Raw genomic sequence first — 25446 nt, 5'->3', positions numbered from 1 at the left:
AAAAAAGGATCATGATAGTTAGCTGTATCTATATTTTTGCAGAGCCCTAGTTTACACCTGGTGTTTGAATCCGACTGTTTTGTCCACTTTCGACCGCAAAATTCACATATATCTTATCAGAAAGTTGAAAAATGTTGCATTTACTTCACACAAGCGCAGCCATGTCTCCTGTTGCCATGGGAACGTTATGAAGTGATGTGAACATCATTGAGTGCGTTTACATGCACAGAATAAGCGGATAACTATCAAAAATCTGCTTATTATAGAAAACTGTTTTCATGCGTTTACATGCAAATCAATAAACCGGCTATGCAGTCAACTGCGTTTACATGGTACTTGGAGAATTATCAGTTTTCTTGCAGGCAGTGACGTCACCGCCTATAGTACATAATAGTCGATCAAAAAGCCAACGGCATATCTGTCTTAAGCTGTACTGTTGTATCTCTTCTCATGTCTACAGAACCAGTAAATGTAACATAAGCTTCTATTTTCACAGTTTCTATGCCAACTGCTTTAGTCAAGTGGAGACTTTTATGCGTTACTTTGCGCTTACTTCCGCGTGTGACGTTTATCTTTCATACGCGGAGACATGCGCACGTGGACAAATCTGTGAGAAAGCCGGTTAAGGTGTTTACATGCCACGCGAAATCAGCGTAATGAGCAAAAAACTACAAACAGACTTTGCAAGTTCCCGCAATTTTTGCAAGTTTTCCGCAATTTCATAGCATAAAATTGCATAAATATCCTGCATATTCCATCGCATTTTTTTTTTTTTTTTTGAGAAAACATGCCGCAAGATCAAGGATTTTTGCCCGCAGCAATCACAAAAAAAAACAAATTTTTCTTGAGAGACTGGCTTTATTAGATATTTCAGAGCAATTGATGAAATAAGTTTGTGCAACTTCGAAAGTGGGCGAGTTTAAAACATTGTACACCACGTTGTCCACTTGTGATCCTATCAACCAGGTGCAATACAAGGTGTAAACAGAACCTTGGAGAGACCGAGACCAGACGAAAGAGACCCTTTGGTTTGGTTCCCATAATTGGCTCTTTTGTTTGTTTATCTACAAGAGCTGATATGCGAGCAGCACTAATATGTGTGAACTAAACCCTCTGTTTATATTGTCATATAAATCCATCTTGGACAGTGAGATTATCAAATCCCACACTGTGCGTTCTGGGAAATGGAAACAAAGCCCTTAACCTAAGAGAGCTAAGGAGTGTGGAAAGTGCCTAGCCATGAAGATTGCTGCAGTTATGACATTACAGCATAGTTTTGTAGCGCTTTAGGTATAATGCAAACACACTTTCCATTTTAATATTTTTTCCAGTTTTTCCAGTAATGATGTTGAAGACATATTTACATTTTTACACACTCACATTCTCAGTATTTTTACCTTTACTAGCCTCTGATCCAAAACCTCTTTGTTTCTGATGTCTACACACAATTAAAGTATGTTTAAAGCGATACTCCAGCAAAATATCATAATTAACCCATGATGTACTCGCTCTCAAGCAATCTTAAAGAGGACATTTCACAAGACTTTTTAAGATTTAAAAAAAAATCTTTGCTGTCTCCAGAATACATATGTGAAGCTCTAGCTCAAAATACCATACAGATAATTTATTATAGCATGTTAAAATTGCCACTTTGTATGTGTACGCAAAATGTGCCATTTTGGGGTGTGTTTTTTAAATGCAAAAGCTTATGTCTGCAATAAATGTCAGTGCTATGGTTGGAAAGTGCAGATTAAGGAGTGGCATTATCCCCTTCTGACATCACAAGGGGAGCCAAATTTCAATGACCTATTTTTTCACATGCTTAATGTGAAAATGGTTTACCAAAATTAAGTTACTGAGTTGATCTTTTTCACATTTTCTAGGTTAATAGAAGCACTGGGGACCCAATTATAGCACTCAAACATGGAAAAGTCAGATTTTCATGATATGTCCCCTTTAAATTCATATGCCCATGATCTTTCAGACAAACACATTAACAGTTATTTTATTAAATGTCCTTCTTACTTTGAAGTTCAAAAAAGTGCATCCATCCTTTACAGAAGTAATCCACATGGCTCCAAGGGGTTAATAAAGGTATTTTGGGGGTAATCGAAGAAGAAAGAAAAATATTTTAAACATTTACATTTACTAAAATAACTCCAACTGTGCTCATTTGAAAGATGATGGACGTATGTATCTCAGATTGTTTGAGGCTGAGTAAATCATCGAGTAATTTTGATATTTGGCTGGAGTATCCATTTAATGTTTTATATTATAAAGCAATGTTGGATAGGACAACTGAATGTTGTCTTGGTAGATAGCTCGCTAGATTTTAGGATTTTTATTCAGTTTCTTTTGCACAGAGACATATACAGAGGTCATCATAAATAAGGAATTTGGAGTGACGCCTGCTGGGCCTTGTGCTGTGGTCTCCTGTGCCGACTAACAGAGAATCTAATCTGAGCTGACATTCATCACTGATAGAAGCTGATCCCACAGCTGGGGTCATACACAGAGACCTCAGAGAGCAAAAACCTCTGAGCTTATATTAGTCTTTCACCGTAACCTGGGATATGGGATTAGACTGTCAGCGGGGTGCTGATCTAAAAATGAGACACTTTACTGATATTTCACACACATGGCATGTCTAACTAGAAAGACTGACTTAATTGTCAGTTGGGATCTCTAAAATGCTGATATATACATAGTAAGAAAAGTGCATTGTTGTCAGCGCTGTAGCTTAATCATCTGTGCTAATGTGGGCGATCCCTGCTGAAAAAAAACAGCATACCAGCAAGACCAGCATATGTTTTGTTTTGGTGCTAATGTTTTGTTATAATAATACCGCCCCTTAATCTGCAACTATCCAACCACGGCACTGACATTTAGTGCAGAGAGAAAGAGAGAGAGAGAACGAATAATTGACAGCACAAATGAGTTTTAGTTTCGACAAACCTCCATTATGGCGATCTTTGTTTGCATTTCATCAGCTCATTTGCATTTTAAAGGACACACCCAAAAACGGCACATTTTGTTCACACCTACAAAGTGGCAATTTTCGAATGCTATAAAAAATTATTTATATGGTATTTTGAGCTAGAACTTCACATACGTACTCTGGGGACACCAAGTATTTAATTGACATCTTAAAAGTCTTGTAAAATGTCCCCTTTAAAGCTGCAATCTGTAACTTTGCCTCTCTATCGCCATCTCTATTTGAAACATAAAATTGCAGGCTACTTAAAGTTGCATCTTGTAACTTTTAAAAGGATCTCTTGACAGAAATGCAATATTAAATAGATAACTATATTATCAATGGTTTATAAAGACCTTACGTAATGAACTGTATATTTTTATTACCTTAGATTGTTAACGCTTCCTAAACGGACAAACTATTTTATAAAGCGCATGTTCTAAAAAGTAACAGATAATTTTAGGCCAGTCATAAATAAACATACTGTCATATTTATAAACCTGTTCATCTTTTTTTTGTATGTCTCCACAGTGGTCCGTGTACATTCGTGCAGCAGTGAGGAAAGAGAAGGGTCTGCCCATCCTCGTGGAGCTACTGAGAATAGACAACGACCGTGTGGTTTGTGCGGTCGCCACGGCGCTCAGAAACATGGCGTTGGACGTCAGAAATAAAGAGTTAATCGGTATGTTTCTTTTATCTGGTCTCTGTGCTCGGTTTCAGGTGGTTTGTGGAGCTCAGGGTTATAGAGAGTGGTATATAATGGAGTTCAGTCCTTCATGTTTTAAGCACTGTGGTAAAGAGGGCTGTTCGTACAGAGCTCTCAGGTCAAGGGAAGATGACTGTCATTTTATTATTACATAGCCCTGGGCCGCTCATCGTTTTAAATTGGTTAACCAGCATCAGTTTTATCACATTCGTTGGTCTTGTGGAAGTATTTTTAGCTATTTTTAGGTTTTTGAAACCCTTGTATTGTCATATAGTTGTACATCTCCACCATTACAATAATATCAACATCTGTTTATTTATACATGCACTGAATATCACCTGTAATTGACATAATTTCCTGCAGTCATGTGTCAAAGAAGCCGTGTGAAGTCTGAACTTATTTTCATACAGTACACTGATGCAGGTGTTGAGCATCACATCGCATTGCCTCTGAATCACTCATATTAAAGGGATCGTGACAGGATCAGATTCTGCACAGGTGGGCTCAGTCTGAATGACGGGGCGGTCCGCTGTGGCAAATAGTCCCGGTTGGGGCCACATGCTGACCCGCTACATCAGGCGCTTAATTAGAACTTGTTTCCTTTCTTCCTGTTCTCTGCCTCACGCTGACATTCACACCGTTCCCGGTGACATCATCAACGGAATATTGATCTCACACCTAATGATCTCAGTTTCCCCGGTGAGTCCTGCTGTCTCCTTGGCAACGGCTTCCCAGTTTCCGCCTGCTGGTTTGAAGTCTCTCAGCTCCCCGAACAACTGGTTTGAGTTTGCCACCTGCAGTCCGCCTAGATTTACACATCGTCTAAAATCAGATTGTGGAGATCAAATTTGGCACAAGTGCTTGTTTGCTTTATTTCCTAATTCAAGCACCGAGAGTTTAGTTTAACGTTTAATCCAAATTCACCCTGTTTACTTTCTTAATACATGATTTATCGGTGCAAATATAATTTGGAAAAAGTGTCTCTTTAATCTTTCTTCAAAATGTTAATATTTGTTCTTGTTGCTTATGGCATCCATGAAAACATACTAACTGCAGTAAAATGCCTAGTAATAATTGAAGTATACTTCAGTGTTTATTGCAGTTTAGCATTTAACTGTAGGTAAAACAGAATACTGTAGTATGCATTCACAAAGTGTAGTATTTATTATAATGTACTACAGTATTCTACAGTATTTTTCCATAAGAAATGTACATGTTCTGTTTTGGATCCTATATTAGATTAAAGATTAATGAATACATAAAAAGCTTAAATAAAATAATAATAGCTTAATCCTGTTGCTTTGATGTTATGTGCAGATACTCAGTACAAGATCAAAATATTGAGAGATTGTCCTGTATCTCTTTTGTTGTGACTCTTTTTTTTAAAAACATGCAGTTAAAGACAATTTTAAAGGACTAATTTTGCTTTAAAGTACATAAAGTGTAATCTTTAAACCTCATTGGCATTCATAAACCCTTGGGTACAGTAGAAATGTAATCTCTGTCTCTGCTGTGACCTTTTCTCTTTCATGTTTTCTTTTATTGCTTTTTTTAGTCACATTCCCTCGCTCTGGGTTTGAGGTGGATGACATCAGCGCTATGGAAAGGAGGGGGGTGACGTGCTTTAGGCTGGTGTTAATTTTTGGCTCCGTACTGAGGGAGAGAATGAGATAAAGAGAATTTGCGAAGCAAAGATGGTGAAGAAAAATTTTCCTAATAATATGCATCTCAGTGTTTTTCTCTAAAAGAATAAGGTGACACTACAGTAGCTGAATTAGGAATTGCAAGGTTGCTGGAATACATTCGAGGAATTAATCATATTTTCATAAAGAACACATATACATCTGGATGACGTTGGCCCGATATACCCAAGTATAATTGGGAAAAATAGTGAACTCACCTTCCAGTGAGTAGCGAACATCTGCTCTGCAAGTAATAAACAGCTATCAGTGCAGTGCCCGGGCACCTCAGATGCTTCCTGTAGTTTGTGGGAATCAAACCGCGACATATGGGTTTCAAGCCTTACTCTTAAAGGATTAGTCAATTTTCTTAAAAAAAATCCAGATCATTTACTCACCACCATGTCATCCAAAATGTTGATGTCTTTCTTTGTTCAGTCGAGAAGAAATTATGTTTTTTGAGGAAAACATTCCAGGATTTTTCTCATTTTAATGGACTTTAATGGACCCCAACACTTAACAGTTTAATGTTGTTTAAAATTGCGATTTCAAAGGACTCTAAACGATCTCAAACGAGGCATTATCTAGCGAAACGATTGTCATTTTTGGCAAGAAAAATAAAAAATATGCACTTTTAAATCTCTTTTCTTCCTCCGGCTGTGTGACACGCCAGTGCAACCTCCTGTTATTGCGTAATGACATCGAAAGGTCACGTGTTACATATATGAAACACACTTTTGCGGACCATTTTAAACAATAAACTGACACAAAGACATTAACTAGTATCATTCGACATACAACAACGTTGGAAACGGTCCTCTTTCTCCACACTTGTAAACACTGGGGCATGGTTTCGATACGTCATCCGTGACCTCATTACGTGCACTGTAAAAAATACTTTGCTGCCTTAAAATTTTTTGTTAAATCAACTCAGATTTACAAGTCATGTCAACAAAGATGAGTTGTCACAACTTATAAAATATAGTTGAGAAAAGTCAACTGAATTTTATAAGTTATAACAACTCACCTGTAGTTATAACAACTCATCTCTAGTCAAGATAATAATAGTAAGTTGAAATGATTGGTAAATCCAAGTTGATTCAACAAATTTTTTTAAGGCAGCAAAGTATTTTTTACACTGTGGGGTCGCGCTGGCGCATCACAAAACCGGAGGAAGACGAGAAGTTGTGGAATAAAAGTGCATATTTTTTTATTTTTCTTGTCTAAAATGACAATCGTTTCGATAGATAAGACCCTTATGCCTCTTTTGGGATCGTTTAGAGTCCTTTGAAGCTCCGTTGAAACTGCAATTTTTAACTGCATTAAAACTGTAAAGTGTTGGGGTCCATTAAAGTCCATTAAAATGAGAAAAATCCTGGAATGTTTTCCTCAAAAAAACATAATTTCTTCTCGACTGAACAAAGAAAGACATCAACATTTTGGATGACATGGTGGTGAGTAAATTATCTGAATTTTTTTAAGAAAATTTACTTATCCTTTAACCACTAAGCCACAATGTTGGGACAATGCAAAGTTGTAAATCTCCCTTATTATGGTATATGCACACCATCTGTAGTGCCTCATGTATAAAAAACTGTGTAGAAGCATCCTAAATTTGATCATACGATCATTTCTCAAAGCGTTTACAGACGTAAGAATGCGTGTCCCTCTCTTTAAGATGTGAAATCTTTAAGTCGAAATCTTTTGGATCGACGTCGGCCAAATGTACAGGTGCTGTCTGCATTCGATCTGAATTTGATCCATTGATCTTCACTAATGTAACCACTAATCTAACCTTTGGCAAGTTGTCCAGGTATTTACCACAAACCTCAAAAAAAACCAGTGGCAAATTAAAATCCTTAACTTATAAAACTTCAGCAATTCAGCTGAAAATTCAGGGAAATACAGGTTCCTCATGGCTCCTCGTTGGTTTTTGCAAGTCATTGATACAGATATGTTCCAGTGGATGAATTTTGAAACGTTAATGTCTTTAATCCCCTGACTAATGTTCGAGGCTGCTTCAACATCCAGAACACCAGCCATGCTGGCCGTGTATGCATGCAGACAGGAGTTAGGCGTAACATTGGATGAGCTACAGACTTGTGTGATTTGTAATCTAAATGGCTCTCCAAACTTTAGGTAAAAGTAAAAGTTGCTTTTCCAGGCATATTGGTGCGGGTAAACAGACCACGATGAGACACATTTTTAGTGGATTTGTTGAAATGTGCTGTAACTTTGGAAACAGCTTAACTCTGCCTGTTTTCAAGATCCAAAATTTCGGAGGAAGTACAGTAGAGGGATTTGGAAAGTTTCGATTTATCATTGAAAGTTTCATTTAAGATTTGATTACCGAAAAACGCATATTTTTCATAAACTTTCACAAAAACAGAACAAATAGTTTGAGTGTTTTGTCGACTGGCCTATGGTGTGTATGTGTGGTGTGGTCCCATTGACACTCCCTCTCTTCAATTTGCCGAAAATCTTCTTATTTCTCAAATGCTCCGCCGTGCGTCCATTTTGTCATTTTCTCCATCTTCTTTCTTTATCTGTTTCCTTTCTTTTTCATTAGAAGATCCCCCGAAGTGCTTCAAATCAAAAGAGCTGCTTTATAATAATGGCACATAAGAAAATCACTCTTTATCTTATTGGTGTCCAAAAGCAGCAGTGAGATCCAAATCCAAAGTCATCTCTTCCTTCCTTTCCACCAGGTGGCTCTTCTAAAATGTTAAGTCTTCAGAAGATGCCTTTGCTTATAATCCAATACGACAGACATCAAAGGTAGTAACAGAGACCGATACAGCGTTTGAACGGCCCAACATCCCCCTTTCAAATAATCGCCACGGTGACTGATTTCCAATTTAATTTGCTCCCTAACCTTTAAGAACAATTTTAGCTTTGAATACCTTGTTGTTTATACTTCTCTCTTACATCCACGTTGGCCATTTTCTGCCACTGGGGTTTAAATCTTCCATTGGGTTAGTAAAAAGCCCTCTATGACTCAATTAAAATGTTATTCCAGAATAAAAGCACACAAAGATGATGCCCGAAGCCTTTTACCACCGTGTGACATTTCAAACCGAACCGAGAACCCTCAGGGCAGCTTCATGAAATGTTTTACAAACTCCCTTTGAACTCCCCTTGATAGGAATATTAATGTACTTCTTTTCAATGGATCCACTTTAATGCAAATCTTTGCTATTGTGGTCATTATATACCTTGTCAAGTACCTGTATATGTTTTTACTAAAGCAAAAAAAAAATTATCCTTTTAGCTTAATGTCCTAAACAGCATTTTGGACACCTAGACTTAGCATAAACGCAGCTATTATGGAGCACAGTTGAAGCTATCCATCTCTCTTTGTAAGTGTCTAGGGGTACGCGTGTATTTCTGGTGCTCATGACAGTCCAGGGCCCTGCAGCTGATTGCATGTTTTGTAGGAGAATGGGCTTTTATAGGCTGGAGGGCCTGCACTTACCTCTGATTACCAGCAGGCCCTTGTACTCCCAAGAGCCCGTAGATGAGGCACTCTAGCAAGTCAAGGTTAGCATCCAGTCATAAACAGCTGCTAACTCTAGCCATGTAACACAGCTAACACTAGGACTGTTTTTATTTATCATGAGGAGTGAGATACGGTGTTATTTAAAACCCTCTTCACTTTTCCATGATTGTTTCTGATGTTGCTACATTTAAGATTTTCAGAGGCTCGATCGGAATTAATCTTGTCCAGATTGCTCCGAAAAATCAGCAGCTTGTGCTTAAGGGTCCTGAACATGTGATTACTCATAATTGTGGCATCTCATGCTTCATGTTAATCTTAAAGCCTAAAACTTGACTCAAAATGCCCCACACTTCACCGGTCTCAATGTCCTCTGTGAGAATATGATCACGATGCAGTAGTGTGTGATGCATCTGGGTGTATTAGGGGCTTACAATACTATTAAGTTGTACACTGTCAGAAATAAAGATACAGAAGTTGTCATTGGGGCAGTACCCTTTTAAAAGGTCCTAATATATACCATTTACTACAGATATACATTTGAGGTACCAATTGATGTGTTAATATGCACCCTTTAGGTACAAAGGTGAAAAAGGGTAGCACCACAATAATAGCTTTTGTACCATGGTATTTGAGAGTGAAGATGTACTGAACACAGTTTGTGTGATGTCATAATATATTAGCGTGCAGTGCGACAATGACCCGTAGGCTATGTATGTCTGATTTAATCTGTGCCCTTCCACTGGTTAGTTTGTAATAACTATTATTTTTTTGGTAAATTTGACAATGTACAAATATAGTTTAATAATGCATATAGATGCAAGTAAGATATTTCTTCTCTATAGTAACACGTTTACTAGACTTAAATCCACAATTTTCCTCCAAAATTGGTAGAAAAACATGTAACGTGTTGGACTGCTCATATGTTTTTTTGTTTTGATATTTAAATTTTATAAAGGTATTATTTTGTTGTTTCATCAGTGCATGTCAAACCAATTTTAATTTCTAATTTAATCCTTGTGCCACCATCGCACAGACATGGGGTTAAAGTATTAAATTAATTTGGACTTTTCTCATCAAACAAATAAAACTGAAAAGATAATGATTTTATCTGACAGTTATCCAAACACAAGAACTTAAAATTGAGACAGCAGAAAAACTATTTGAAACACTATAACAGAGGAGCTTATTGTTGGGAGTATTGCAGACTCATTGAACAATAGCTCAGATGTTATTGCTGATCGATAGTTTTAGCCGTCCAGTTTTCAGTAAATATCATATTTTACCCACAGTTTGCCTTTCAATGAAATCTCACATCTCACTGAACTGCCTCCATATTGTCAGCTCACACAAAAAAAACAGACCATTCTGCCTGCGGGTACGAGATAAGACGACACCAATTAACTAGAAGCTCATTGATGAAAAATCATTTTTGCTTCATGTTGGAAATTACGTCTGTGTTTTTCCTTTGGAGACCATTTGGAATTAGCGTAAAGAATTGAACAGTGTTAGATTAATTTCATTAGCTGTGTGCTTCTGTGATGGAATAATTGGGTGCCAGAATAAGAGCGACTCTTATGAGTTTCAAAGGTCAAAATATTGGAGTGGCAATGAGAAATCAAAACAATTTTCTTATTCCTTCTTAAACTTAATTGCTACATCACAAAAACTATTTTTATCAGTTCAACTTATAATTCATCTAGAGTCGGTGAAAACCAGCAAAATAAAACATTTTGACATTTGTGATCATTGCCAACGGGGTTACCTGAAGCTGTTTACATTTTCTGACAGTAACTTTGAAGGAACTTAACAGAGAAATATAGGTGAATATAGGTCTCTTCATTCCCCTAAAACTGTTGAGTATATGATTTCCCTTGATGTTTATTGGATACAGCAGATGAAGTCTAAAGTTATTTCACTCTGAATCCTTCCTCCAAAACTTTCACCTATCTGAAGTATTAAAGGGCACCAATGGTCCAATTCACATTTTTACATTTTCTTTTGTGTGTAAGTGTGTATTAGTACATGTTAACGATATGCTAAAGGTACAAACCCCAAAGTAAACAATGATGCAAGTTATCATCTTCAATGTAAATATATTTTCTTGGACTACAACAAACACACAGAATGTAGGCAACAGTTTACTTCCTGGGATTGGTGATGTAGACAAAAGCGACATTATCATAATTCTTCCCACAGCCTGGTAGCGAATCTTTCAAACATGGTAAGGAGTGTTGCATTTCCGGCTGACGTCAGAGGTATTCAGGCCAATCACAATGTACAGATTAGCTGGCCAATCAGGGACACAGAGTTTTTCAGATTGATGAGTTTTGTACAATGCATTTGAGGAAAGCAGGATATCTGGAGCTACAAAAATGTACAGTATGTGGAAAATAATGTGTTTTTTTAACCATAAACAACGCAAAGCCACTGTATTATACCAAATACACAAAATAAAGTTTTTTTGGCAATGAAATAGGTGCTCTTCAAGACCCGTCAGTCTCTTGACAAGTCACTTTGCAGTTCTGTGGATGGACCTTATTAAAGCAGCATCTTAAAATCCTGCCTATACTAAAACTCTGACATTCAGACAGGATTATTGTCATTACAAATGAAATCTGAAGCTGTGTAGTTTATCTTGTATGCACAAAATGTATACAGTACTCAAAACTGAGTGCTGATATTTAGTTTGCAAAACTGAAGCAGAGCGATTTTACACTAACCTTCAGCATTTCAATGCCACTCACATTTCTGCTCACTTTTTTCATAGTGTAATAACAGAATAATATCAAAATAATATATGCATAACATAGGCCTACAAAAGTGATATTTGTAATGAAAGAGCAATTTATGTACCTTATCATTATTGTAAATCCCTGTGTGATTTTTTTTCTCACTATCGGCTCATAGTTAAAAAACAGCAGATAGTCGTGGCCGATATATCCTCTCAATAAAAAGAGAAAAAGAAAATGCTGTAAATTTGAGCTCAGTGTATAGAAAGTGTAAAGAAAGTTCAATATTAATGGTCATTATGTGAATGAATAACATTCAGAAAATGTAATCTTCAGAATTTAATTAATGCAATTTAATATATTCACTACTATCAGTATTAAAGGGACACTCTACTTTTTTTGCTCATTTTCCAGTTCCCCTAGAGTTAAACATTTGATTTTTACCGTTTTGGAATCCATTCAACTGATCTCCGGGTCTGGCGTAATTAAGGACTTTGCTTTCGTAACATGGGTGCAGCAGGTGCAATGATATTACGCAGTGCCGGAAAATAGTCCCCTGCTATTGAAAGATACTAAGGGGACTATTTTCGGCTGCTGCGTAATATAATTGCGCCTCCTGCAGCCATGTTACGGCAGCAAAGTCACTGATTATTACGCCAGAATGGGAGTATAGTTCCTAGCCATATATGCCTAGAAAATCACAACTTGTAATTTTCCGTCAGTCTTAGTACACGATTAGCTACAGAAGAGTCAAGTTTTAAATAGGAAAAATATCACAACTCTTTGGTTATTTTTTAGCACAATGCTAATGGTCTAATCAGATTCTATGGATTGTGCTAAGCTATGCTAAAAGTGGTAGCGTCAGACCCGGAGATCAGCTGAATGGATTCCAAAACGGTAAAAATCAAATGTTTAACTCTAGGGGAAGTGGAAAATTAGCATATTTTCAAAAAAAGTGGAGTGTCCCTTTAACATCAGTATCTGCAGATAGTTTATATTTATTGCCTTGTAGAAGAATGCGTATGTGCACAGCTGTAGTGTTTCTTTACAAGGTAACATCGCTATCTACAGGCCAGGCACACAGATTGTTTTGACAGTTTGTTGTATGCGGAAATGTTTTTTATTTCTTTAACCAGAAAGGAAAAACTTTCGTTAAACATAACAATACCTTTTCAAAATCTAGATATTTTTCTTTTACTGGGCAAATTTTTTCAGTGCTCTAAAAGTTTTTCCAAGTCAGATTTAATTACACACCACCTGCTGTTCTTTAATGTCAGGGTTTTCTCATATTTTCTCAAATAGCATGAATCATGCACACTGCAGTCTGTAAAACATCTGCTCTAGAAATCATATGATGCTGCTCCGACACATCTGACAGACTGGAATTGTCACAGTTTCTATATTATTGTATTATAAATCGCAACACAATAGTTCTGAGTGTGAAAATGTGACCCTGACTATCACAATTACTCCAGTGTTAATCATCAACTCATTTGCGCTCTCTCTCTCTTTTTGTCTCTCGCTCACACTTTCTCCCCAGGTAAATATGCAATGCGGGACCTCATCCATCGCCTGCCGGGCGGAAGCAATGCTAGCGGTGGCACTGCCAACAGCACAGCGGGTAAAACCATGTGCGACGACACTGTAACAGCTATATGCTGCGCCCTGCACGAGGTCATCACCAAGAACATGGAGAACGCCAAAGCTTTACGAGACGCAGGTGGCATCGAAAAGCTAATCGGTATTGCCAGAAGTAAAGGAGACAAGTGAGTATGGCGATTTTCACTTTTTATATTGAATGCTTTTTGGTTCAGAAATGTTCCACAAGTATTCATTATTTTTTGATAAATGCACATCTGACTTGTCAAATGTGTAAGGAATAATTGACGACGGGCCATTGAATTATAAGAAAATAATGCACACCCTTCGCGTTGTGCCGTTACACCGCAGGTGTGCATTATTTTCAAATAATTCAAAGGACCGGAGTCAATTATTCCTCTTATACCACGGACAAACATTGCTCTGGTGCCTATTTTTAAGACATTTAAAAAGTTAGGTGTGCGGTTATCAGAAATTAATGCATACCCATGGAACATTTCTCAGCCAATCAGAATACAGCATTCAACAGACCCATGGTATAACTTAAAATAACCACCAGAGCAATGTCTGTGATAACCGTGGTATAAGCAGAATAATTTACTCCGGTCCTTTGAATGATTTGAAAATAATAATAATTATTTTTTTTCTGGCTCGTCGTTAATTTTTTCTTACTTATTGACCATAAGTGGAAGGACAGGAAATGATGAGTAGAAGTAAGCGGAGGAGGTTTTTGTCATATTACTTAGATGTCATAAACAGATGACTCAGACCTTAATAAAAATTTTATGAGCTTCAGGGCCGCGAGAGATCAGAGATCATACATTCAGCATTCAAGCATCTACAGTACATTTACACAACGTTCTTTGCGTTTTTTATATAGAAAACTTTACTTAAGTATGACTTTAACTGGGTTTTTACAGACTGTGTCACATATTTATACAGTTAAAATGACCTTAAAGGTACAGTATGGTTTTTAGCGGCATCTAGTGGTGAGATTTGGAATTGCAATCAACCACAATTCCAAAATGCATTGAAAAGCTACAGTAGCTGCCACAGGACAAACATGTCCTCGTCTAAGAAAACTCATTTTAAGGTAATAGAAACAATACAGTTCATTATGTAAGGTCTTTATACACCACTGATAATATAGATATGCATATTAATTAGCATTTCTGTCAAGAGATCCTTCTAAAAGTTACACCTAATACAGTACACAGAAAGTTGTTCTGTCAAGTGTGTTTGAGGATGTATATCAACACTGACCACTAGGCCATGGCTCTGACGTTACTCATTTATCACACTTTGTCTTGCCTTGCATTTGCATGGCCCTGATGGGAGTTTTGCTCTTTATAACTTATATTTTCCAGTTAAGTGGTTTCTCTTTTATGCCTGTATTTTTCTTAAAAGAGATTAACGGTATGAGTCAGACCTCAGTAAGCATTCCATTAGCTTCAAGGCTACATCGTCTACATATGTTCAGCAACATCGTATACAGTATACATCCAGAGTGCAGTGAGAAATGAGTTGCATAGCATAGTCAGTGTCTGTTGAAGTGGAATGAAGAAAAGTAAAAGTTTTATAAGAATTGATCCGTTTATACTGAGAGTTTTGATTTTCTCTGTTCAGTTGGCCTACTTAGACAGAATAAAACTATAAACCACAAGAGGCTGCATCTGTTACAGTGATTTTACTAGGGATGGGCATAATTAATCGACGATCGATAATTGATTGTTAAGAATTTCGTCGATCACATTAATTTGTTATCAATTAATTGAATGCATTTTTTTATCTAACTCCTGTTTCACAAATACTGCGTATGCAGTGCGTTTGCGTATGTGTGCGGCGAATCCGTCAAGCACCCGTTGCAGTGCGCTGCTGACCGCTTATTCATATAAAACGTTCATGTGGTTGACACTTTCTGTGAACACTTTTCCGCATAAACAATAGAACAAAGCATCATTTTTTTCACAAAACAATATATGTTAGATATTATTTGACAGACTAGTAAATGTGGATTAAGGATGTTTAAAAATCTCTAGCCTGGTGGTCAGGATCTGAATGGATCAAATCAGCAGTTTTGCAATGCTTTATTTATCTCCACATATATCATAAATAAAAATAAGCAGAGTAACTTTGCAAGTCTACCCTTCCACATTATATATTTCCTATGTATATGATTTCCAAATAATAAACGAGAGTATTCAAAGACAAAAAGCGTCTCATATGGAAATAAATCCTCACAATATTATTATTTCTCAAAACTTTATGACAAAAATAAGCAACTGTATGAATTCAAAGACGCACACATTATTCCGCATATATTTGAATATTATACAAAAGTATTCATATAACGGCACGTTTCATATGGCAAATAAATATCCTCACATTAACATAACAGCATAATGAAATGAATAAACAGACAATGAAACAGGATTGAAATATAAATTGTATTATTATTACCGGAAAAAAAGCAATATTGCTAAAATAATCTCTGAGGTAAATGCGTCAAAAACGCTGTTACCCGCACAATAAGTCTAAATGAGCAATTAAAGTGAAAAAAGCATTATTAGGCCATGTCTCAAAACTTTATATGACAAAATATATTTAAAAGAAATGTATACTTACAGTTATTCAAAGATGCACACATTATTCCATATTACTCCCGTTTATGAGCACGTTTGTCTCTGGCCTCGCTCTGTTATGTAATAGATTGACAGGTGCGCATCTCCGTCTTTAAAACATATATCATTTTGTAATTACTACCTTAGGAAAATTAGCCATGATTTTATCATTGTGAAAATGTGTTTTTTTTTTTTTTTGCAGATTAAAACGATTTGTATTTCCGCAATTTTACAACAAATACCATGGTTATGGTATATTGTGGAGTTGGAGACCATAGTAAATTTGTGTCTACTATTGTTTTACAACAAATAAAAACTAAAAGACTATGTTAGTATAATTAAACAATGGTGAATGGGGCTCACAAAACGCACGCTGTTTCACACATACTCTGTATGCGGAATAAGCCAAGTTAGCGCTGAGGTACCAGTGCATCCCGGTCAGTCTCCTCGGAGCGGCTGTTTTCGGCGGCAGCTGGACTGATGGTCACCATGGGTTGCGGTCGCGTCTGACCCCAAAAAATGCTTTTATTTCTCAAAAAAATCAGTAGACTGGTGCAGAAGTTTTATGCCAGTTACTTAAGTTAGTTATTTTTCACGAGGCTTTAAATAGCCTAATTTGTTATAGCCTAATGTTAGGAAGGCTAATATCTTGCACTTTCTTCTGGCTTGAATAATTTTGAGTTACATTTTGACAAAACCTTTCAGATCTAAGTATTATGTTTTTTGTTTAATTTAATGTTAAACATGAATCTGTTTTTTTTTTTTTTTGATTTTGGAACTAATGAGGTCTCTGTTTAAGAACGCTGGCTCGCAGCTGCAGGTTCCGCTGCTAGAGCACCGCACATGCACGCAAATAAATGTTTGAAACATAGTTTAACCGTCTGCCACAAGTTGATCTTGTAATAAAGGTCTCATCGAGGAAAAACACGCTGTATATTTGTATTCATTGCATTTTTTAAGTATAAAAGTTAAATAACAAATTTTATTATAAAAATATTAATGATTAATCGATAGTCGATCGTTAATTCTCCCGATGATCGACAAAGAAAACTTAATCGAATGCCCATCCCTAGATTTTACCACAGTTAAATGGTTACCGAATGGTGCAGGGTATAGGTACGTTCACATTTTGTCGCTTTGTGTCGCACGTCTCTTTCAACAATGTCATTAGGGGGCGTTTCTTAAAGGATAAGTCCATTTTCTTTAAAAAAATCCAGATAATTGACTCACTCCACATACAACAACGTCAGAGCGGTCCTCTTTCAACACACTTGTAAATATGTTTCGCATACGTCATCCGTGACCTCTTGATCTTGATGACATATTACGTGAGGTCGCGCCGGCGCATCACAGGACCGGAGGAAGACGAGAAGTTGTGGTTTAAAAGTGCATATTTTTACAATCGCTTCGCTAGATAAGACCCTTATGCCTCGTTTGGGATCGTTTAGAGTCATTTGGAACTGCAATTTTTAACTGCATTGAAACTGTTAAGTGTATGACATGGTAGTGAGTAAATTATCTGGATTTTTTAAGAAAATGGACTAATCCTTTAATCTGGTTGTCATAAATAAATGAGTAACGTCCACTCCACTAGCTGACGAAAGACAGATGACGTGAACTCCACTGCTTCGCTCTCATTGGTAGTTGCTCCAAAAAGTCGCTTATTATTTGCAAAAAGTTAAACTTTTCTCAACTTTGTCTCGTGACTGGACACGCCCCATCCAGGGGCCAGTGGTCACTGTCACTCCTGTGACCGAAATTCGAATCAAAGCTGAATGCAGGTTAACTTCCATTAACTGAGATTAAAGAAATACTAAGTCCCAATTAACATTTTAGAAATTTCTCTATTTTCTGGACATTGTTTTAATGAGAGCATTTGTGACATTGATCTACACTCACCTAAAGGATTATTAGGAACACCATACTAATATTGTGTTTGACCCCCTTTCGTCTTCAGAACTGCCTGGCATTGATTCAACAAGGTGCTGAAAGCATTCTTTAGAAATGTTGGCCCATATTGATAGAATAGCATCTTGCAGTTGATGGAGATTTGTGGGATGCACATCCAGGGCACGAAGTTTCGTTCCACCACATCCCAAAGATGCTCTATTGGGTTGAGGATGGGTACATGGTGGTCATAAAGGGATGGACATGGTCAGAAACAATGCTCAGGTGGGCCATGGCATTTAAACAATGCTCAATTGGCACTAAGGGGCCTAACGTGTGCCAAGAAAACATCCCCCACACCATTACACCACCACCAGCAGCCTGCACAGTGGTAACAAGGCATGATGGATCCATGTTCTCATTCTGTTTACGACTCTACCATCTGAATGAAATTGAGACTCACCAGACCAGGCAACATTTTTCCAGTTTTTAAATGTCCAATTTTGGTGAGCTCGAGCAAATTGTAGCCTCTTTTTCCTATTTATAGTGGAGATGAGTGGTACGCGGTGGGGTCTTCTGCTGTTGTAACCTATCCGCCTCAAGGTTGTGCGTGTTGTGGCCTCACAAATGCTTTGCTGCATACCTCGGTTGTAACAAGTGGTTATTTCAGTCAAAGTTGCTCTTATATCAGCTTGAATCTGTCGGCCCATTCTCCTCTGACCTCTAGCATCAACAAGGCATTTTCGCCCACATACTGGATGTTTTTCCCTTTTCACACCATTCTTTCTAAACCCTAGAAATGGTTGTGCGTGAAAATCCAACAACCATGCCACGCTCAAAATCGCTTAAATCACTTTTCTTTCCCATTCTGACATTCAATTTGGAGTTCAGGAGATTGTCTTGACCAGGACCACACCCCTAAATGCATTGAAGCAACTGCCATGTGATTGGTTGATTAGATAATTGCATTAATGAGAAATTGAACAAGTGTTCCTAATAATACTTTAGGTTCAGAGGTGGGGAACCCTGGTCCTAGAGGGCCACTGTCTTGCAGAGTTTAGTTCCAACCCTAATTAAACACACCTGAAAAATCTAATTCAATTCTTCAGGATTACTTGGAAATGAAATTCAGGTGTGTTGGATTAGGGTTGGAACTAAACTCTGCAGGACATTGGCCCTCCAGGACCCAGGGTTCCCCACTCCTGCTTTAGGTGAGTGTAGTTACAAAACACATTTGTATGAAAGTCCGATTTTCTCTCCTAGCTTTCACACACAAGATGCTCTTACTGTAGTAGCCTTATCGAATCATGCAGGGATAACATGGATAATCAGTTTTTCAACAAACCTAAGTACCAAATTCTGAAGTTCATTAGATTTTTACTTCAACGTCTCTCTGTCTTATAACAACTGCCTGTAGATCAAGGTCTTTTCATCCTCAGTCTGGTAAGCTGCATGTTTTCCGAGCCTGACAGTGAGTGAGAGATGACACCTCTTGTCCTGTTTGAGACAGGACACATACTGTCAAAGACATTTGTCCAGCCCTCATCAAAATGACACATCACGCATCCGATCGGATATTCATACCCTGTGCTTAAGCCAGTATGCAGATGACAGCTGCTTAGTTTCCTGCTGAGAGGTTATCAAAGGGACAAGCCAACCAGGTGCTTGTTTCTTAGTATAAAGCGTGAACATAACCAGGTGATATATAATCATAGCAAGGATTGGCTGACATTGCAGTTTCATATCAGAATGGATCATTCTCCTATATTGCTTTGTTATATTGTTTATATAACTATTTATTTGGTACAGTTTGTCATGTTTCTTAATATTATGCATCCAGTCTCCAGCTGCATAGGGTGTCACATTTATCATTTTATGATACTAAACAATGCTCCCCAGCATTTTGTGTGACTTACACCTGTTGCAGACTGCTACACATCAACCTATGCTGCATTGTGTCACCTGATCTGAACTTAAAGGACACAGATGTCTGAGACAGGGCCTGGCTCGACTGAAGATTGAATCATATTACAATCCATGTTTTAAGTTGAGGAAAGAGAGGATAGAAATCAAGCTTTATGTCTAAGAATCCAATTCGTCATATTTGAAAGGAACAGTGGCATTCATTTCCTCTGTTAAAGTCATGTTCACTTTAATAGCTAAGATGTCCCAACTTCATTTCAAGTGGCAATTGGAAATTGTTTCATTGTGTCCTTTGAGCAGAAATGGATTGAGTCAGCTCGATAGAAGACAAAAGACACAGCTGTTCCATCAAATCAGCCCAAGTCAAACAATTTATGTCCTCATTGAGAGCCGAACGATGGCTTCTGTTGTTTGCGGCGCATTGTTAATCATAACAAAAGCTGCTGTCTTTATGAGACTTTTTCATAGAAAGCATAAGAAACACATTATGGCATTAAATGCAGTCATCTAAGAAACAAAATTGTGCTGTGTTAAATTTTAAGCCTGTGTGACATCCAGTTGAATGTTTTGTAATCACAACCTTTTACTTGGATACTTTAGAATTTTTTTTATTTTTTTATTTTTTAAGTTGCAATCTGTAACTGGCTCTCTATCGCCATCTCTGTTTAAAGCATAAAATTGCAAGTTGGGAGTTTTTTACTTTACATGGGTACAACCATAGTTAGGCTAGATGTCTCGCCCACACTGCTGGCCAATGGAGGTCAACGTCTGCACCTGGCGGCCATCTTATCACAGTCAGCTCGCTCACTCGTAGCATTGTGTTTTAATGGTGCATGTACTTTTAAATAAGCATAACTTGTTTAATTTTCTACAGATTTTCAACGGGTTTGGTTTATTATAAACGTCAGAGATGTACCTATGACACTGCATACTTATGAATAATGTTCAGAAATATTGCCACTTTAACAATTTTTGTAACGAACCAAACCATTGGAAAATCGGTAGAAAACTGAGCAAGTTATGGTTATTTAAAGTACATGCACCACTAAAACACAATGCTACGAGTGAGTGAGCTGACTGTGGTAAGATGGCCGCCGGTGATGACGTGAGAGACTCCGCCGTAAGACATCTAGCCTTTTTATAGACGGACGCGTCTTTTATCGGACGCACGTGCGGTGACGCGATACGTGTCTGATCTGAACTTTAATTACATTTTTCCATTCCGGTTTGCTTTAATTCCGGTTTCAGTTTTTTTAACGGTCTGACTTGTTGCTAACCTAACTCTTTAACAAATGCCTAGTCGAAAATAACATGTTTTGGTTTCCTAGGATTATGTAGATTATGTTGTTTATTTTGCTTGTTATATAAATAAACTAAGTTTAAATTTTTATTATTTATTCTTAGCAGAGTTTACCGGAAGTTACGTGTTGACCACGAACGCCGCTTGTTTATGGGTTGTACACACCAAAACTTTTAAACGCGGCTTTTTAGCTGTGATACTTAAGCTGTGAGCCGGTTGGCTGTTGGTGCTTTTACCCAACTTATAAAACACAGAAGCAAGTCCAAAAACAGTTCAAACACTACGTATGTTATGATTATCGCCCTAAATCTGATCTCTAACAAAAGTCCTTTGCAGTTAACTTAGCTTTTTGCTCAAAATTTGTTTTTTTTAAAAAACCTACCCATATTTGAAGGATGATAAAAGAAAACAAATGTAGATAGGATAAAACGTCTTTGTTTGAAAGCAGAGGGTATGTTCTTTCATTTGATATATTATATGTTTAAATGTATTTAGTGATGTATTTAAACCCTATAAAAAATCCTGAAAGTTTTTTTTATCTTAGTAACCAGCAACACCCTCTCAAAATGTCAACAGATGGCATTAGACAAAGTTTGCATATGTGACTCTGGTTGTAAAATCCAGACTAAAGTCTGATAATATAATTATAAGATTAGGAGCATTCAAGTTTATGAAGTTTATAGTCATTTATAAATGATTATAAGTGATTGATTTCACAATGATTTCAATCTTTGACATGACCATACTTTGTCAATATTAAAGATTTCAAGGTTATATTTTCACTAAATGTTCTTTACATTATGTAAGATGATTTTATGTAGAAAACACTAAGTCCCTTAGCACAGGCAAGGTCACAGAATCAGTCCTGCATGTTGACAGCAACCATATGCTATCTTTAATACGGTTGAATTATTTTCTAAAAGACTCTTCTGTTTCTCTCTCTCTCTTTTACACAGACATTCACCTAAAGTGGTGAAGGCAGCATCTCAGGTTCTCAGCAGCATGTGGCAGTACAGAGATCTCCGGAGCCTTTATAAAAAGGTAGGAGATTAGTTTCCACTCATGACAGCTGTGTGCCGCTTTACCCATCCCAAACCAGAGAGTCCAATTAGCATGCAAGCTGATCTCACACCTCTGTCCCAGTACTGTATGTGTGTTTGATCTTTCAGAGAAAATTGTTGGAAATAAATCAATTGAAAAGGTATTTTCGTTCCTTTCTCCCTCGCCAACAAAGATGTGTGACATACTGTTTGTTCGGCAAGACTCCTCACGGTCGACTGTTAACATCAGTCTGCGGTAACTACCAAAAAATGCTCCATTGAGCAGTAATCGTCATGCTGAAGAGATATTTCTATTCAATAAATATTTGTCTACATCACGTCTCTTTTACAGGCAAACTGCAGCCTTGACTTGCGCAAGGTTCATTCGGAGAAATGTAGGCCTATTGTATGTTTTAAGCAGCACCACAGATAGATAGCAGTAAATGACCTTGTATGCATACTCGGGTATTTCTAGGGAATAGAAATTAAAAGCAGACATTTAAAGAAACATCTTATTTTTTATTACAAATACAAGGGTAACATTGTGACCAATAAATAGATATTGTGCTCTTGAAAATTAAATGAAGGTCAATGGGAATTAACCCATTTATGTGTGGCTGGCTAGACGGCTTAGGCTGCGTTCACACACAGCTACAAACAGCCAAGCAACAAATGTTTGCTAAGGTCTGTTAAATCTTAAAGTAAATTGAGAGAATTGTTTGAGAGAATAAACACATTATAAATGCTAAAAATGTATTGCTGAAGCATGTTATTAAGACTGTGAACTAGTACTGAATTGTCAAGTTAGACAGTTAAGCAGTGGCAGCTCGTGACTGCTCTTCCAAGGGGCGCAAATTCAAAATATGTGTTCGGGGTGTCATGAGTGTTGCTCATGTTTTCAAAATATGTGTTTGTGGCGTCATGTGAACCATGTGCATCACGTGTTTTGTCAAAATAAGTGCCTGTTGCACACGCGTCAAAACCGTTTATGATAAAAGAGACGCTCACGTTCACAAAACACACGCAAGACACTCCCTTAACAGTAAACTCTGATTACGCATGAGATTATGCGAGTATCTGGCAAACGTGAGCGTCTCTTTTATCATAAACCCTTTAGAGGCGTCTGCCGCAGGCACTTATTTTGACGAAACAGGTTCACTCGATGCGGCGAACACATGTTTTGAAATTATAAACCACACATGACGGGCTACATACATGTTGTGACGAACTTCGCATTATGTGCCCTCGAAAAAAGAAGTTATTCGCCGCCACTGTGGTTAAACAGTTTTTTTACCAGTTCTAAAATGAGGATTTTTTCAGAGAGGCCTGAAATTATGGCTCGATGATGCACTGGAGCCATCAAGCATGGCCCTGTCCCTTAAAAAATAATAGCTAAGTCTGTTTATATCAGCGGTTTGTCAGCTAAACCGCAAGTAACTGTCATTACCATTAGTATACAGTCTACAGTTTGCTAGCTAGCTATGCCTTCATCACGGAAATGCATATTACTTGGTTGCGTTAATTTACAAAACAGCTTGGTCTCCTTATTTAAATTGACTAAAAACGATGATATGAAAAAGAGGTTGATTAATTTTGTTAGGAGACATTTGAGAGATATGTCAGCTTTCACGCAAGTGGGCGTGGCTCTAGCACAGGCAGTGGACACGCTCCCAGCGTTCAAGAGCAGAGAATCCTGTTTTTTTCCTTCTTAACCAACAGGGCGCTTTTTTATCCGTAGAAGGCAAAAAGGAAAGTTTTGAACAGTTATTTGATTTCATGCAGTTACAATAAATGGGGTCATAAAAGTTATCCTGAAGTCTTCTATAAAACGTGCTATAGCTTTATATGAGGAACAAAGCAAAATGTAACCTTTCCAGGTCATACAGGTTTAATAAAGTAAATAATAACTCTCTTCTTATTTTTTGGGTACACTGTTTTTTTTTATTAAGGTACACCAACATTGTCCACCTGACTTGTGCACAAACCACCCAAAGTGTGCTGAAAATGGAAATGGTGGGATGTGGGTTTATGAAAATTGTGTGTGGACACCAAAAACAATTGTGCTGCCCAGTAACAGACCACTGTCCACCTATAAATACTGGAAGCCCCCAGGCTCAGAGACCACAATGTTCGCCTTCACTGAGCAATATTCATTCTGACAGATATAAAGCTGGGTGGAAAGAAACTTCCCAGATTCATCCCTGTAATGTAAGACTCAGCCCACTCCACTGTGCACAGAAGGTGCCACCGAATTACAACTTTTGAGATGGCCACGGATGCTTCATTGACCTTTAAAGATGGGAAAAGGCCACAAGTCGAGCCGATGAGTTCTGAAGTGTGTCTGTGGAAATTTCTTCCCAGTCTCTAAATCTTCCTTGAATTATGCCGAAAGGAGCTTGCCTCAGTCTGGAGTCACAATGCTTGTTTGATGCAGGGTTTAACGTTTCTCTAATGATATGTAATTATGGATGTTTGGAAGTTTATCCCGCTGAGCTTGCCACCATCAAAACTAATGTTATTGCAAGCTCTAATTTCAAGCACATATAGTATTAATTACCCTCTGTCTTTTTAAATATTTAGATGGTTAGAAAAATGAAGGTAGTGTGCGCATTATAATAGCGGGGAATAATTAGATGGAACGGCAATTTCCATTATGTTAGTTGACTAAATGTCTATAAATATTATTGAATAAAAGACCGCTAACAGGTTCAGGGTGAACTGAGCTGAATAGCTGTGCTGTGTTCGCATGCCGCCTTGAGGCAGATTATCAAACAACCGTTCACACGCTTAGGCTGACACAGATAAATTGACACAGTCAAGGTCATAGAGGACAACCTGGTCTATAAATGCATCATATGAGGTGCTGAAGTCATTAAGTCCACAGTATTGCTTATTGTATACAGTGCTCGCATTGATTTTTGTTGTGGGACAAACTCCCACATGCATTCTGATGCAAAATGTAGCGGGCTACCTACGAAGCCAGCACTTTTAGACATCATGTGTTTGCTCATGAAATGTTTTTTTCTTAAAATACATTGCACCTGGATATTTATTTGGCTGAGAAATCGATCCCATAATGCAGTGCATCAAGCTTAGTAGAGAAATCTGTCTATGGTGGATAATGAAGACGGAAGTTAAAGGAATATTCCATTTTCTTAAAAGAAAAATCCAGATAATTTACTCACCACCATGTCATCCAAAATGTTGATGTCTTTCTTTGATCAGTCGAGAAGAAATTATGTTTTTTGAGGAAAACATTGCAGGATTTTTCTCATTTTAATGGACTTTAATGGACACCACCACTTAACACTTAACTCAACACTTAACAGTTTTTTCAACGGAGTTTCAAAGGACTCTAAACGATCCCAAACGAGGCATATGGGTCTTATCTAGCAAAACGATTTTCATTTTTGACAATAAAAATAACAAATATCCACTTTTAAAGCACAACTTCTCGTTTAAATCCGGTCGTCATGCGCTAGCGTGACC

The 25446-nt window shown here is 37.4% G+C and overlaps 1 protein-coding gene across 3 annotated transcripts in view; it reads left to right on the top strand.

Annotated features, from left to right (window-relative positions):
- ctnnd2a (catenin (cadherin-associated protein), delta 2a) overlaps positions 1-25446 on the top strand; it is a 310244-nt gene that overhangs the window by 264596 nt on the left and 20202 nt on the right. For all 3 annotated transcript variants that reach the window (XM_065258246.2, XM_065258245.2, XM_065258247.1), the window contains 3 exons: positions 3506-3656; positions 13128-13353; positions 21874-21958. In XM_065258246.2, coding sequence (XP_065114318.1) covers positions 3506-3656; positions 13128-13353; positions 21874-21958 — 462 coding nt within the window. The remainder of the gene's footprint in view (positions 1-3505; positions 3657-13127; positions 13354-21873; positions 21959-25446) is intronic.

This window comes from Paramisgurnus dabryanus, chromosome 22 (genome assembly GCF_030506205.2).
Source record: "Paramisgurnus dabryanus chromosome 22, PD_genome_1.1, whole genome shotgun sequence".
NCBI classification, from domain to species: domain Eukaryota; kingdom Metazoa; phylum Chordata; class Actinopteri; order Cypriniformes; family Cobitidae; genus Paramisgurnus; species Paramisgurnus dabryanus.
This window is presented reverse-complemented; position numbering and strand designations above follow the sequence as displayed.